The following is a 15,218-nucleotide window of genomic DNA, read 5'->3' on the forward strand; positions in this document are numbered from 1 at the left end:
TGTTACACCAATAAGGTACACCAATATGGCCGTTGTGACGTCAAGTTAAAGGACTCCAAATGTCACATATTCCTAGCTTCACCCCTCTTCCATTCCATTTAAACTGTATAACACTAACAGTTACATACCAATAGCAGCATAAACATAGTAGACTGCCTTCCTACACAGAGGACATCTCGGTACACTGTGCCGGCTTTTAGAGTTTAAAATCCGCAGACATGAGTCACAGAACACATGACTACAGGGACACATGAGGGGGTCGTACAGCAGGTCCAGGCACACAGGACATGTGACTTGGTCTGGTATCTCTTCCAACTTGTGGTGGAGCTTGTGCTCATCAGAATGGTCTGCTGTTTTCTAAAAATGATTTTACGTTTTATCTGTAACTTGTCTTTATTTGCGTGTTCTATTGAAGCTTTTAAAACTCCATGTGACTTTAGCCTTTTAAACTTGTGATTATACAAATTGCACTCCTACTCCTTGCTATGCAGTCATGTAATTTTGTAATCACTTGTTTGATTTCAGACCCAATTGCACTCCACTCAGTTCAATTACCACTTAATCATATCTATTTTGAAATCTCCTGCAATAATAATCATTTTAACATTAAAAATTTTAATGTAAAAATTTCATCTAGAAAATCCCCTTCAATTTTTTGCCATGCTTTTCTTTCATTCTTTTGTTTCTGTGATGTGATTGGTCAAATGACCTGTTTTCTGTAATTGAATTGGCTCTTCAAAAAAGTGCAATTTATAACTCATAACGGTAAAATTAATGATTAAATCACACTGCTGAGAACCAATCAGATTGCAGGAATGACCAGTGAATATGAAATGCATATAGTTAGAGTAAGAATTCCTTACTATTACCTCATCAAAGTCATGATTCTGTTTCATTTCTTCCAACATTTCAAACCTTGAACCATCATCTCTATCTAAACATCTGCCATGAAGATGACTGGATGGCACTTCTTCAACGTGTTCATTCGTTGAGGAAAATTCTCCATGTTGAAACTGCAAAACTTCTGCATTCAACTTCTTTTGTCTATTAATCTTCCTTCTATGGATTCTACCCGATTCAGCGACATGACTCAATTCAGTACATGATAATTGTGAAGGATTTTCCTTCCCCTGCATTGCGCTGGAGGAGTAATTTCTTGTCCTTTTTTCGGAAACTTTTAGATTGATGCCATTATTTGAATCTCGATTAGAGTGTTCACGTCTTTCAGGACAATTCGTGAGCTCTGTTTGTCTAGAGTCTATTTGATATCCTGAGTTCAATGTTTCTAATCCTATTTCCTGTTCACAGCAACATGACCTACATGAATATTTCACTTCCTTGTCAAGCAATGATTTATATTTTCCTAAGTCCATTTTCGTTTGTGAACCAGATTCATTTGTCTTTAATTCTGATTGACCACTGTCAGAACAGGTTTGACTAGACTGAGAACCAGTTTGACTGGATTCCATATAATACATAGGACTTCTATCTTGGGTATGACTGTCTCCATCGCTGTTATTATCAGGGTTGTCAGGTAATCTTATGTTTGGCTTGGAATCACAGGCACTAATCTGATCTACTTTACATTTTTGAAACCATATTGCAGGGATTATATATGTAAAACAACTGCATCGAACTCCTTGGGTGAAGTTGAATGAGCCAATACGTGAGGTACATTTAGGGCAGTAGAGCTTTCCTTCTGTCCACTGAGACTGAAAGGAAGACAAATGAATATCATCATCATCATTATCATCATCTTCATGTATAATCATCACCTTTATCATCACCTTTATCATCATGTATCATCATCATCATCTTCACCATTAACATGTATCATCATCATGCATCATCATCATGTATCATCATGTATCATCATCATGCACTATCATCACCTTTGTCATCATCATCAAGTATTATCATCACCTTTATCATTATTATCATAACCATTATCACCATAATGTACATATATCATCATCATTAACATAATATGCCATAATCATTGTCACCATTGTCATGTATCATGTGTCATCATCATCATCATCACCATCAAAATCTACAAATTCATCATTCAATAAACCTACTTTATTGACAGCCTCCTTGACCCACACTAATGTATCTCGTCCCGCACTGCCATCGATTTCATCGCTGTCAATGTACCAAGCAGAACACTGATCTACTGGCTCTGTCTTCTTGTGAAAAGGACTCAGATTATCAAAACAAAACAAATAAACACGACATTTACGACAGCGAAATGTGTCTCCAACTGAAGCTCGCTCGTCGGGGAACTGACAAATCTCACTCATAACGAGATTCCTGAAAATTTTCACTGTTAAAAATTTTTGAAATAGAAAATTTCTTTACAATCTGCATCATTCTAAGATATCTTAGGTAGACTTTCCACGATAACGCATCTATGGTTTCAGATTAATAAGGCGCATCATTTCTCAAGAAAAAGATAGAAAATCCCGCTAGAAAATGGAAACGCTACAACCATAACAAGTTCCTCTTCCGCCATCTTGTCTTTACGCGTGCGGCATTCTGGGTAATACTAGAAATCTTTTTCTCTTTCACAAATTTAGAATTATTTTTCATTAGAAAAAAGCAGTGAATTAAATATCCTTTACCATCTTTTTAATTGTCTTAAACTCTTTCCTTTCTTTTATTTTCTTAACATTTTATTTTACAATATTTTTCAAAATATTTATGCGCGCAAAGGTTTATGGGATTCCGGCTCACTTTGAGTCAGCGGTATCACTCGTAAAATCAAAATGGCGGACGAAGAAGCATTTCTTGAACATTCAATGAACAGCAATGATAACTCTATAAATAACCAAGAAACAGACGAAGAAAAGCTAGAAAAATTACATATTAGGAAGGTGGTAGAAGCGTTTTTGTTTTACAAGTAAGTAAAACAATATTACTAATGAGGCAAATGAGTTAGGATTTTTGTGGTATGGATGTCAAATAATTTAAACATCTGTTTGGCATATTTTGAAGAAGAGTTACTATAATTCTGTTGTCTTCTTCCTCCAGAGAATATTCTTTAAGGAAAGTAGATAGAATTGGTACCTATTTTGACCAGATTCCCAGACATCACCGTAAAATGTTGCCGGATTTTACCAGGCATTTGAGGGAAGTAAAGAGATGTATTGAAGTCAATCAAGAATTCCTGCGAAACATTGTTAGCTGTACAGAAGGGATGTTTGAGAATAGAGATATGGAGCTGAATGTAAGTACAGGGATTTAGGTATAAAGATTAAGAAATATAGCTTAAAATCTAAAGGTTATTTAGAGGAGCTGTGTCCTGAAAGGGGGGGGTCCTAATCCCATTTCCCAGCCCCAATTTTGACCAAATCCCATAGTCCCAGCCTATGTTTTGCTCAAATCTCAATCCCATTCCTATTTTTTGTTTGTTTATTTGTTTGTGAATCCCCTTCCCAGTGCACAAAATCCTATTTTCCCAGCCAAAAAAGGGCAACTCTCAGCTCCCATTTTACCCCTTCAAGACCCTCTTAGCTGGGTAGCTGTAAACATAGAACTGATAGAATAAACTCTAGCCAAATTACTCCCTAATTACTTCCAATCCATTTTCTGTATAATGTGTAGTTCCAGAAATTATCCATACCCACCCCACAGAGGAATTTGGAATTTTCAAAGAGTGAGGGGGGAATTAGAGAAAAAACAAGAATTACAGAGATTGTATGGAAGAAAATTGGAATTTCCGGGGGGTAGGGAGTAGTGTCTTAAGAAAGTTCCTCCTTTAGGAGGGTATGAATAATTTTTGGAACTACACAATAGAAGGTGCATGGACTTAATTAATTTCATTGTTATAATTATTATGTTTAATTATTACACCCTCATGATTATTTGTATCACAATTATCATCTTCATTATCATCATCATGTATTAATCGTTAACATCATAATTGTCATTAACACCATTATGATCATTATCATTACAATCACAATCATCAACTCCATGATCATCATTATCATCATGTATCAATCATCATCATCATTATCATCACCATCATCACTATCATCATCATCATCATCATGTATCAATCATCATTATCATCACCATCATCACTATCATTATCATCATCATGTATCATCATGTATCATCATCTTCATTATTATCTAATGCTCTCTGGAATCAAAAAGCTAATGTTTCCAGCATACACTATTTTTTTAGGTTACAGACAAAGAAGCTTTACGAGGCAGCTCACCAATAACTGGTTTTGACATGGATAAAATTACTACAACACTCAAGCAGTTTGTACGAGACTGGAGTGAAGAGGTACTAAACGTAAACACCAGATGAAATATACAAATATTGGTGTGACAAGTGCTGGTATCATTATAGCAGTGCTTCAAATAACAGACAGCTATTGGACAATGAATGGCTAGAATAGACCTCTTCGTCTCTGATGTAATGTTTTCCCATTTCAGACCGCATGTCATTCCCTAGAGTATCATTTCTTTGTTTAAGGTTTGCGCTCGGTTGCACATGAGAAGACACATGAATATGGATACAGCTCAAACAAAGAATCTTATTCTCAAGGGAATGACACGTGGTCTGAAATGGGAAAACATTACCCCAAGCCAAAGGGGTCTATTGGATCTTTTATGTTTGAATTTTTGCATTGTCAGTCATTATTTTTAGCCTTGTAATATTTAGTAAGCCTGATTCATGGACTGATTGTTTTTGTTTTTCCCAGGGAAGGGCTGAAAGAGATGCTTGTTATAAACCAATAATCGATGAAATAAAAAGACTCTTTCCTCCCTCAGAAGATGTGTAAGGAAGTTGTCTGCTTTTGACATAATTTGTTTTATTTATTTAATGTAATGAGAGAAGAAAAAGTGTGAAAGGATTTTTTATGCTAATTAAAATAATTTTTGTATGAGATTCATAAATACAGATATACATACCTGTATATCTATCCCTTGGTTAAATCCATCCATCCGTCCTCTCATTCATTCACCCATCCATCCATCCATCCATCCCATCCATCCATCCATCCATCCATCCATCCATCCATCCATCCTCCCATTCATTCACCCATCCATTACATCCATCAAACCATCCCATCCATCCATCCATCCATCCATCCATCCATTCCATCCATCCATCCATCCATCCATCCATACATCCATCCCATCCATCCATTCACCCATCCATCCATACATCCCATCCATCCATCCATCCATCCATCCTCCCATTCATTCACCCATCCATCCCATTCATCTTATTATTCATTCATCCATCCATCCATCCTCCCATTCATTCACCCATCCATCCCTATCATCTTATTATTCATTCATCCATCCATCCATTCATCCATCCCATCCATCCATCCTCCCATTCATTTACCCATCCATCCCATTCATTCACCCATCCATTCATCCATCCATCCCATTCGTCTAACTATTCATTTATTTATCCATTAATCTATCCCATCCATTGACTCAGTTAGCTCAGTGGGTTTGTGGGTGTATTCACATGTGCCCAATTTATTATACTTAGATAGTGCTATTCAATGTATGAATCCTTATCCAGTGGATAAAGTTATGCCGTTATCCAATAACTTTATCCACTGGATAGGATTTATCACTGAGCCTTGTTTTATTCATTCTTTTTTTTCTTCCCCATGAACAGTAAAGATATCACAGTTCTTATTCCCGGGGCTGGCCTTGGAAGGTTAATGTTTGAAATTGCTCGGTTAGGTAAGCTTAGTTTGCACTCAAAGATTATATATGATGTTGATGATGATGATAACACATGATAACAGATGATGAAGATGATGCTGATGATGGGGATAATACATGATGATGATGATGCATGATTATAATGATACATGATGATGATGATGATACATCAGGAAAATATGGTGTGATGGTGATCTGAAAAGCCCTGTAAAGGGATGAAGTAATAAAGTATGTATGTACACATGATGATGATGAACATCATTATTGTTTCAATGAGGATGATGATGATGGTGATGATAACGATAAATAGTATGGATGTTGATAATTGCTGTGGTTTGATCATAATGCATCGATAGTCATTATTATTTATTAATATTAATTATTACCATCATAACAAGGTTATCATTGTCAAGGCAACGAGTGGAGTTTATATATGCTGTTTGCATCACATTATGTCCTCAACAGGTAAATTTTTTGTTTTCTGAATTTCCAGCTTTTTTAAGGGTATGAATTATCTTAATGTATAGGAAAAATATACACAACCTCTAGAATTTGATTTGGGCTTCTAATTTCTGAATTATGAGAGTTTTTTAAATTTGGAAAATCGGGAACCGAGCATGGCTGGACTGGACTTTGACAAAGTGGATTGTCCGGATCGAAAGACGTTTTTTAACCCGAATTTGCAGCTTTTATCCATCAATTTTCATTCTAATATCTATAACTAGTAATTTTATTGAGAAATTTTGTGAAATATCAAAGAAAATTTTAAAATATTATTTGAAAACATTTTGCAAACAAAAAAAAGATTCTTGTCTAGCCACCCACCAACAGTGTGTGAGGGATAATGGGATTGGTTTTTTCACAGATGAATTATTGTTAATTTTAAAACTTTTTTGTCCTTGATTCAGGTCGGCAGGGATTCACGACTCAGTTATCCACCCCTATGTTGCTCAGTGGTGCAATGTACGAACATCGGCTGATCAAGTTCGTCCAATCAGAATACCAGATATAGACCCCCGTGATATCAAGCCTGGTACCCAATTCTCTATGGCTGCGGGGAACTTTCTAGAAGTGTATACAGAGAAGGGTAATTTGAACTTGAACTTCTGCCCAGTTATCCTCTCAATTGTGTAGAAATTTCCATGGATTTTTGGCTCTATCTTTACAGTCGTCTTTGTTCTATGAAAGTATACCATTTGAATGATGGCATCAATTTACCACCACTACCAGAGCTTCATGACTTTTCTTTCTTATTAAAGTTAAGAATTTACCTATTTTCATCACTCCTTTTTACTGTAAAGAAGAACTAACTTCTTAAACGTCATCACAAACTTGTTTTTACAGGGTAATGTTTTCCCGTAGACCACGTGTTATTCCCTAGAGTAAATTATTTCTTTAATGGTTGTGCATGAGAAGACAAATAAATATGGATACAACTCAAACAAAAAATCTGATTCTCAAGAGAATGACAGATGGTCTGATATGGGAACACATTACACCCTAAATAAAGAGGCCTATTTGACAAGATACCCACACAGTCCCAACTAGTAATCACTAATAATTCTCAAATAGATGTTTTTTTGATATTTTTCTCATACTCATTAATGATTTATGAGGAAACCAGCCGATCAATGGGCTATTTTTGGGCCACATGATGTTACTTGAAACCTGGTTAAGTCATGTAAAAGGACTAAATTCAGTCTGTAGTAACTGGAAAAAAATTAATTCAGTCCTAGAACTGAATTAATTTTGTTCCAGTTACTCCAAGTCGAATAATAATGAGCATGAGAAGTCATTTCAAAGCCTCCAATATCAGCTGTGCCTCGGAACTGGAACTAATGGCTTAGACTTAAAATCCCATCCAGTCCTCATTCTCGGCTTTGAAATATTACTTCAATTCCATATCCCATTTTTTGCTTTGTTTTTATTTCAGATCACTGGGATTGTGTTGCTACATGTTTTTTCATCGATACGGCACACAATGTCATTGAGTACATCGAACACATCTTTAATATACTGAAACCGGGGGGATACTGGATTAACTTAGGTGAGTGAGACATTTCAGGGGGGGCAAGGGGTCCATGGACCAACCCCCTTTTGTGGCAATGAGATGGTGTTTAAAATGTACAACTTAAAATGCGGGTTTTCTATTGTTTTCTTATTGGTTTAGTGTTTCAGGGCCTCAAACAAAATGTTGATATTTTAAAAATTTGCCGCCCCCTTAAAGTGAAACACAGGAAGTCAAGCAGCTTTCTTTTCGATAAATCAAAAGCTAGTAAAGCTCAAATTGTTTTTGTGTTTTTAGGTCCGTTGTTGTACCATTTTTCTGGAATGCCTAACGAAATGTCCATAGACCTCAGTTACGAAGATATTAAAAGAATTATAACAAAGGACTTCAAATTTGAGCTTTTGGTAAGTTGGAGTATTTGTGCCCTTTAAGGCTGAACTACACATGTGCTTCAGCATGTGCATGGTGTTGTTTGTACCCAATCAATACCACAGTGCATCATGTTTATCAAACTAAGAAAAGGCCCATTTGTCCTTGCCTTATTTCATGACATACCACAGAAACTATAGTAGATTTGCTAAGTTTTTTATTTGTACATAAAGTAAGTATCTGTTATATTTACAGAGGTTTTATATTTTTGTTTTTTAGAAGGAGCAAACAAAAGTTTCTTCAGGTTATGTGGAGAACTGTCAATCAATGCTGAAGATGAACTACGAGAGTGTTTTCTTCGTTGTAAGAAAACCCTTATGAACAATCAAAAATAACAATTGATGATCAAACACATATAATTATTTAATTATTCTGTTATTAAAAACAATTATTGCACGTGTAAATAAAGTTTTGGAGAGAACAAATGTCTTTCTTTGGGCTACCTGTGGTACATACCACTAATTGCTTATGATTCCTAACTAAATGAAGAATATATCCTCAAGCACACTCAATTCCTCAATGTCAGCTTCATTTTCCGAGCCCTGATGAGAATAAATCATCGGACTTTTCTCACGTGATAAATTTGAGAATCCAGAATCAGTAGAGTCCAGGCCACCGTTCTGTGCAGCTGTTTCCTGTCGTGGAGGACTGAGGTAGACAGTATAATTTGGTTTACTGGAGTAAGGAGGTATTGTTGGTTCGTCTTCTAATTCTTCTACGAGGTCAATAATCTGAGGTGGATAGTTTAGTTCAAGGGAGGGACTGAAAAAGAAATGATAGAATGATTTAACCTATTAACTCTGGCAGCCTCTATTTTAGAAAATGGTGGTCGCTTTAGGCAGGTTACGAGGAGAAGAATTTATAGTTTTTCTTCTAAATTTTCAAATTATAAACCAAGCTTCTGTACCTTCCATCTCTCTGAAAGCCGCTGCTCTCAGATACCCAAGGCTCAATGTCCACATGATGATCACCATGGTTATTGTCACCATAGAAACCAGCTCCACAACTTGCCCCCTTAAATTGATCGCCCCTATTTTCATACAAAGAAAAATTTTGTAAAGTTTTTTGTTCAAGTTCTCGTTCACTGATGTCATCTGGTGCTGTTGCATCAAATCTGCTTTGTCGAGCAAGGTACTGTCTGTCTGTCCGTGTACCATGTGGGTGTCTGTCCATACTTGATCCAGTGTATCGCTGCAGAACTTGATGGTCTTTGTTGATGATACTGCCTACTGGTTCTGCAACTGTTGCTGATTCATACAAATTGTATCTCGCCCCAGTAACCCTCGGTTCTGAAGGATCGAGTAGAACCTGGGTTGAGTGGACAGAACGCTGACCTAGTCCATAATGTTCACGGATTTTGCTTTCTTGTAACTGACGGAACTCGAAATCTGTTGCATTTGTCCAATCAACTTGATTTTCCAGTCTTGTTGAATGAGGAATGGATTGTGTTTGGGAAGGATGGAGAGAGGAAGAGCTATGAAGAGAGAACCGGAAATGAGATGCTTCTTCCGGTTTGATGATCTCTTTGTTGACCCCCCGAGACGATTCATCAAATCCTCGTTCTCCTGAAGGTTGCAATGAATGATGGGACATGGATGGATTGTCACGTGATCTTGATACGCGATTGTGATTGGTTGATGTGTAACTGCCTTCGTGTGATTGAACGTTTCGTTCTCTGCTTGAGTTTGCTTTAGGCCTGTGAATCAATCAATCAATCAATAAATAGATAGATAAATAAATAAATAGATAGATAAATAAATAAATAGATAGATAGATAAATAAATAAATAAAAAATAAACATTGAAAGAAAAAATATTGAAAGAAGGAAGGAAGAATAGGAATGGAGAAAGAATGAAAAAAGCAAAGACAGAGAAAGACAAGGTAGGGACAGGGGTAAGGAGGGAAGGAGGGAAGGAAGGACGGATGGAAGGATGGAAGGAAGGATGGATGGATGGAAGGAAGGATGGAAGGAAGGATGGAAGGAAGGATGGAAGGAAGGAAGGAAGGAAGGAAGGATGGAAGGAAGGAAGGAACAAAGGATGGATGGAAGGATGGAAGGAAGGAAGGAAGGAAGGAAGGAACAAAGGAAGGAAGGAAAAGGATCAATGACAAGAAAAGACGGTACCACCCAACCTCTTCGAGCTTGTTATTCTCCTAATAGTCCTGCTGTCTTTGTCCCCTTCAGTTCCTTCATCTTCATCACCACGATACTCATTATCCTGATGATAAGACACAGACGACTGTCCTCGGTGGCTCTCGTACGTCTCGTCTGGAGTTGGTACCAGGTTACTCATAGATGATGCCCATTGTGGTTGAGCCTCTGGCTGGGGGGCTGGGGTAGGGTCAGGTGTTTCTCTGATGACGGTTTTTGATGACGACTTTGGCTATCGGTTATAGATAAAACGATGAATTTTGTTTTAAAATTGTCTAGTCCAAAATAAAGGCAACCAGAATCCAACCGTCTCCAAAAAAGTGCTTGCGCACTCTCACTTTCTACTCGGAAATGATTATTTTTCAATATTTTTGGATTATTTTCTATTCTATTGATTTGTAAATTTAGGACCATACTTCCAGACATCGAGTGCTGAACCGTCGTATGGCAGCGCGAAGCATTTACGGCTACGCCGGAGATTTCGACCCTGACACCGCTATCCGAGGACTTACAGACAGATCAGGAAGCTCTGCCGAAGCCTAAGGGAGAGGTTAGTCGGTCCCTAGACCGTAGATGATTAACCCCTTGCTATGACCAGTATACCCGATACGTCGCTTGTGACCCTCATCATCTAGCACCCGTAAGCGCTCGTTTCCATGTGGGATGCGTTTTAAAACTGAAACCATCGTGACGTGACGTATGTTACTCAACACGCAAACTCAGTATGATCAATGATCAAAATTGAGGTCTTATCCTGATATACTTTGACACGAGGCATTTTTAACAAGATTTAGATTTAGATTTACGCGAATGTCGAGGAAAATTTACCGAAACGGGATTCTTAGTATTTTTAACACAAGTGCATTTCCCCCGATATTCACATATATATCTTATTTCACAACTGGACAAAATGTTTTTCTTGTCAAATTTTATTTATCTCTGCAGACGGCACACATCAACAAACAAGCGTGCGCGTGCGCGCTATATCCACCTGTAGTTGAATATAACAGCATAAGACTTCAATCGTGACCAAAGAGCGGGCCAGATTTATTTATCACTAGCCCTAACCCTGAATACTAAATGGAAACATTGGATAATTTTTTTTAAACCAAAAACAAGGTTTCTTACCATTTCCTCAATGGAACTCGTAGGACGTTGCTGCTGTTGTCTTTGTTGAAAGTACTCTAACTGTTGTAGCTGTTGCTGTAGCTGTAGTTGTTGTTTTTGTAGTTCTAGTTGTTGCTGTTGTAACTGTAGTTGTAGTTCGTACTCTCGACAGTACAAGCGATACACAGCGTCTAATTCTGCAGAGAAGCTTTGTGAAGTGTCTGACTGCGACCTACAAGGAGAGAGAAAGAAGGGGAAGACGATTACGACTCCCAACTCGAAAGCTCATGGATACTTTTGGAGTCGTCTACAATTAGTATTCTTATTTTCTTTTTACTTAAAGTGTGTAAATATCTATGTAATAACAATGATCTACTTTGTAATCACAATTTTCTATTATTCAGTGGAAATAATATTGAATTGAATTGAACTGAATAGACCTTTTTGGTTTTGGCGTAATGTTTTTCCATTTTAGACCACGTATCATTCTCTTGAGAATAAGATTCTTTGTTTAAGTTGTGTCCATATTCATGTGTCTTCTCATGTGCAACCGTTAAACAAAGAAATGATACTCTAGGGAGTGACACGTGGTCTTAAGAATAAGATTCTTTGTTTGAGTTGTATCCATATTCATGTGTCTTCTCATGTGCAACCGTCAAACAAAGAAATGATACTCTAGGGAATGACACGTGGTCTTGAGAATAAGATTCTTTGTTTGAGTTGTATCAATATTCATGTGTCTTCTCATGTGCAACCGTCAAACAAAGAAATTATACTCAAGGGAATGACATGTGTCTTCTCATGTGCAACCGTTAAACAAAGAAATTATACTCTAGGGAATGACACGTGGCCTGAAATTGGAAAACTTACTCGTGACAGCCTTGGTCACACATCGTAATACTTCCGTCACGCAAGTATGTCCTATATACCTGTTAGTTGTCACTGTTGCTTGTCTTAGTACATCGGGCCGTGTCACGGACACATCAAACATTCTATTGACATAGACAGGGGGGTCATGCTCCGAGGATACAGGGGGAGGATGACGGTACACAGGAGGCCACTGGCTTCTAAAGATAAAAGAATAATATTAAAGAGGAGGAACAAAATGGAAACAGGTTTAAAACCAGTTTTACCTTAGAGGAAGTGGGGCATTTCCAAGAAAGTGGTAACTTGGTAAATTATTTCCAATTTCCTGGTCGAGAGCACCACTATCAGCTTTTCCAGGAACACTGTGCGCAACCTCTTGTTGGCTTGTAGGTATCTCTGTAAGGACTGCAGGCCTTGTGACATAGTTACCAGCAGAACTTCCAGGCACAGATAGTGAGCCTTGTCGTAAGTCTAGACCTGCTGCTTCCTGATGGCTGGCAATTTGTGGTACCCCAGTTGTAACTTTACCAGGAAGAATTTTGCTGCTTTGAGCACTTTCTCTTTTTGATCTGGACCTATCAAAGCTTGAAGTACCATTTCCAGTCACAACTGAATCATTCTCTACGATTCCCTTATTATTTGATGCACTTCCCTTTTCAGACCCTGCAATACTATTTCCAGGAAGCACCAAGCTTCTATCACCCTCTGGTTTTCCAGGCAGTGGTGTTGATTGCCTGGACATTTTAGTGGGTGAAGGGAATTGGCATCCACTGTCAGCTATCAAATTGTGTGAACCATCTTCTAGTCCTGATTGTTTTATTGTCTTGCAAGGTGATTTAGTCAGGCCAGCTAATTGCCTGACATTTCCTGGTACATCTTCAGGTGATGGTATTAGTCCAGGAGATGTCTGGGTCATGTGGTTTGTGCGCTACAATTACCAAAAAAGAAATAAAAACAAGTAATTTTATAAATAGATTGTAAGTATAATACAATTTTTTTCTTGTTTCTCATTTTCACTGAAATTGTTTCTTGTGGGCTTCCTGTGGTAGAAGTAAGGGGGAGGTCTGAAATCTACTGGAAAGTAATCTTCACAGGGAGCCCAGAAGGTTAATAGCTGTCCTTAACACCTTGAATTTAGAATACTTACGCTGATATTACCACTACTAGAGGTATCTTTATTTTTATCAGTTCCATGTTTATCATATTTCTTTAATAATCCCTGAAGCTCCAAAAACCGACTTTGTAAATCTTAATAAAATGTCAAGGAAATAAAAAGGCTCGATTTGGGCTACCTGTGTACTCTAAACCACAGGAAGCCCCAATCCAGTATGGTACATTGGTAATGTAAGTTGTCATTTCATGTAATACTCAAAGGATACTAAGTTTTTCTTTGATATTGCTGTCATATTCTTCTTGAAGTATTTGTAATCGTTCCTCAAATGCTATTCTCTCTTGTGTAAGCTGTGTTAGTGCTATTTCTCGTTCTTCGCCAACTTTTGCCAACTCTTTGACAAGGTTTGCAACTCGTTTCTTGTCTTCTGGTCCTAGGTCTTTCAAGCTGGTCTTCTTTTGAGCTACATTACCTAGTAAATGAGCAATATTCTCCAGCTTAAACTACCATTTTTAGCTTGGTAATCAGTAAAATGTTAACCTTCTCCTATCATTTCAAAACTTCAAAACCCCTGTTTTTAATACACCAGTTTCACATTCGATGCATACCGCTGTTTTTGAAGATCACATATTCATTTGCACAGGCTTAGCCTTGTTTATAAGTCAGCTTTTCACAGATACCATTAAAAGTCCATTAAATTTCAAAACATTGGTATCGTTCAAGCTGCACATTCTTTACATTAAAGTTGACATTTGCAAATGATTTACTCTTAAGCGAGGCTAAGCCTGCGGAGATGAGTCTTCAGTCTTTAAACACAGCAGTTATTTATGGAATGAGAAAAGGGACTGTTGTGGTTGGTTAACTCTATCATATCCAAATAGTTCTTCTTGGAGTCTGCCACATAGTAAAAACTGCTCACAAAGTCTGCTAACCTGATGCAGTTGGGTCTTCACGAGTAGGTATTGTATCAATTTCATGGTTGACTTTCCTTCTTATCATCCCCACCCCACCCCTGCTGGTCAAACAATTTGATGACATTCCTGAGGCCTGCTGCAATGTTGCTATGCGTGGTTTTCTATGTTTAACTGGCTTCTTGACCATTGGCTGTTTGATGTTTAGTGCTGCATCCAAGCTAACTCCTGAATTACAAAAATTGTTTTTCTTTTAACAGTTATAAGTGCATGAGAAGACAAAAGAATATGTATGCCACTCAAACAAAGAATCTTATTCTCAAGGAATGACATATGGTCTGAAATGAGAAAACATTACATCCAAGGTAAAGAGGACTATATAAAATTAGAACTGAAATAATGGTTGGTATTTACTGTGATGGGAAAAAGGAGCAAGCTCAAGGTATTTTATTAGTCGTATACTGACCAGGAATATGTACTTTAACGATCTGGTTGTCTGATACTTCAGCTTATAACCATATAATTAAGGAAAAAATAAGTTAGAAGTATTCAGTGAGCCGTAGGAATTTCTTTCAAAACCTTAGAGGATCACCTTCACGATTGTGGAGACCTAAATAGTCCATTACCAAACTGCATTTCTAAAGTTAAAAATACGTAAGCTTATCTTCTGAAAGATAAAAAAGCTAATCTAAACTTTCAGCTGATTTCAATCCGGGTAAAATTTGTCGAAAAATTTTAAAATCAACGCTACAAATTAACAGATTTTTGAGTACTATCGAAGCAAATAAAGTTATATTTCGTATTTTTGTTTGTATATTGTTTAAAGGATACGATCTTTGGTCCAAAAAACGTTTGTTTTGTCTTCAAATCGTCTTCTTGTTTTGGCCGCCATTTTGTAATAACAGTTCAAAAATGGCGCCCGGCT

The 15,218-nt window shown here is 37.3% G+C and overlaps 3 protein-coding genes across 4 annotated transcripts in view; 1 reads left to right on the forward strand and 2 right to left on the reverse strand.

The window, feature by feature from the left end:
• Positions 1-2,517, reverse strand: part of LOC116307015 (E3 ubiquitin-protein ligase RNF180) — a 3,856-nt gene extending 1,339 nt beyond the window's left edge. The window contains exons 1-3 of the mRNA XM_031717158.2: positions 2,082-2,517; positions 870-1,712; positions 129-357 (exon numbers count right to left, since the gene is read on the reverse strand). Of these exons, the coding sequence (XP_031573018.2) occupies positions 129-357; positions 870-1,712; positions 2,082-2,303 (1,294 nt within the window). The 5' untranslated portion in view covers positions 2,304-2,517. The remainder of the gene's footprint in view (positions 1-128; positions 358-869; positions 1,713-2,081) is intronic.
• The window catches only part of LOC116307019 (protein-L-histidine N-pros-methyltransferase CARNMT1), a 14,536-nt gene extending 5,966 nt beyond the window's left edge, over positions 1-8,570 (forward strand). The window contains exons 1-10 of one of the 2 annotated variants that reach the window (XM_089023957.1): positions 2,740-2,902; positions 3,034-3,229; positions 4,195-4,299; positions 4,721-4,797; positions 5,659-5,726; positions 6,107-6,173; positions 6,617-6,795; positions 7,642-7,755; positions 8,014-8,120; positions 8,365-8,570. In XM_089023957.1, coding sequence (XP_088880083.1) covers positions 2,769-2,902; positions 3,034-3,229; positions 4,195-4,299; positions 4,721-4,797; positions 5,659-5,726; positions 6,107-6,173; positions 6,617-6,795; positions 7,642-7,755; positions 8,014-8,120; positions 8,365-8,466 — 1,149 coding nt within the window. In that variant the 5' untranslated portion in view covers positions 2,740-2,768 and the 3' untranslated portion in view covers positions 8,467-8,570. Of the gene's footprint in view, positions 1-2,739; positions 2,903-3,033; positions 3,230-4,194; positions 4,300-4,720; positions 4,798-5,658; positions 5,727-6,106; positions 6,174-6,616; positions 6,796-7,641; positions 7,756-8,013; positions 8,121-8,364 lie in introns of those variants that run through there. The other variant, XM_089023961.1, reaches the window with a different exon arrangement.
• Positions 8,286-15,203, reverse strand: LOC116307014 (uncharacterized). The gene is made up of 11 exons (XM_031717157.2): positions 15,125-15,203; positions 14,760-14,801; positions 14,315-14,521; positions 13,651-13,854; positions 13,419-13,519; positions 12,538-13,199; positions 12,334-12,471; positions 11,426-11,636; positions 10,279-10,529; positions 9,053-9,841; positions 8,286-8,907 (listed from the first exon to the last, which is right to left on the reverse strand). The coding sequence occupies exons 1-11, from the start codon at positions 15,183-15,185 to the stop codon at positions 8,625-8,627; spliced, it is 2,949 nt and encodes a 982-aa protein (XP_031573017.2). The 5' UTR covers positions 15,186-15,203; the 3' UTR covers positions 8,286-8,624.
• Positions 15,204-15,218: the final 15 nt, after the last annotated feature.

The sequence above is a fragment of the Actinia tenebrosa genome, unplaced genomic scaffold, assembly GCF_029948245.1.
Source record: "Actinia tenebrosa isolate PJP-AT-01 unplaced genomic scaffold, QUT_ActTen_1.0 PGA_scaffold0__85_contigs__length_37466705, whole genome shotgun sequence".
NCBI lineage: Eukaryota > Metazoa > Cnidaria > Anthozoa > Actiniaria > Actiniidae > Actinia > Actinia tenebrosa.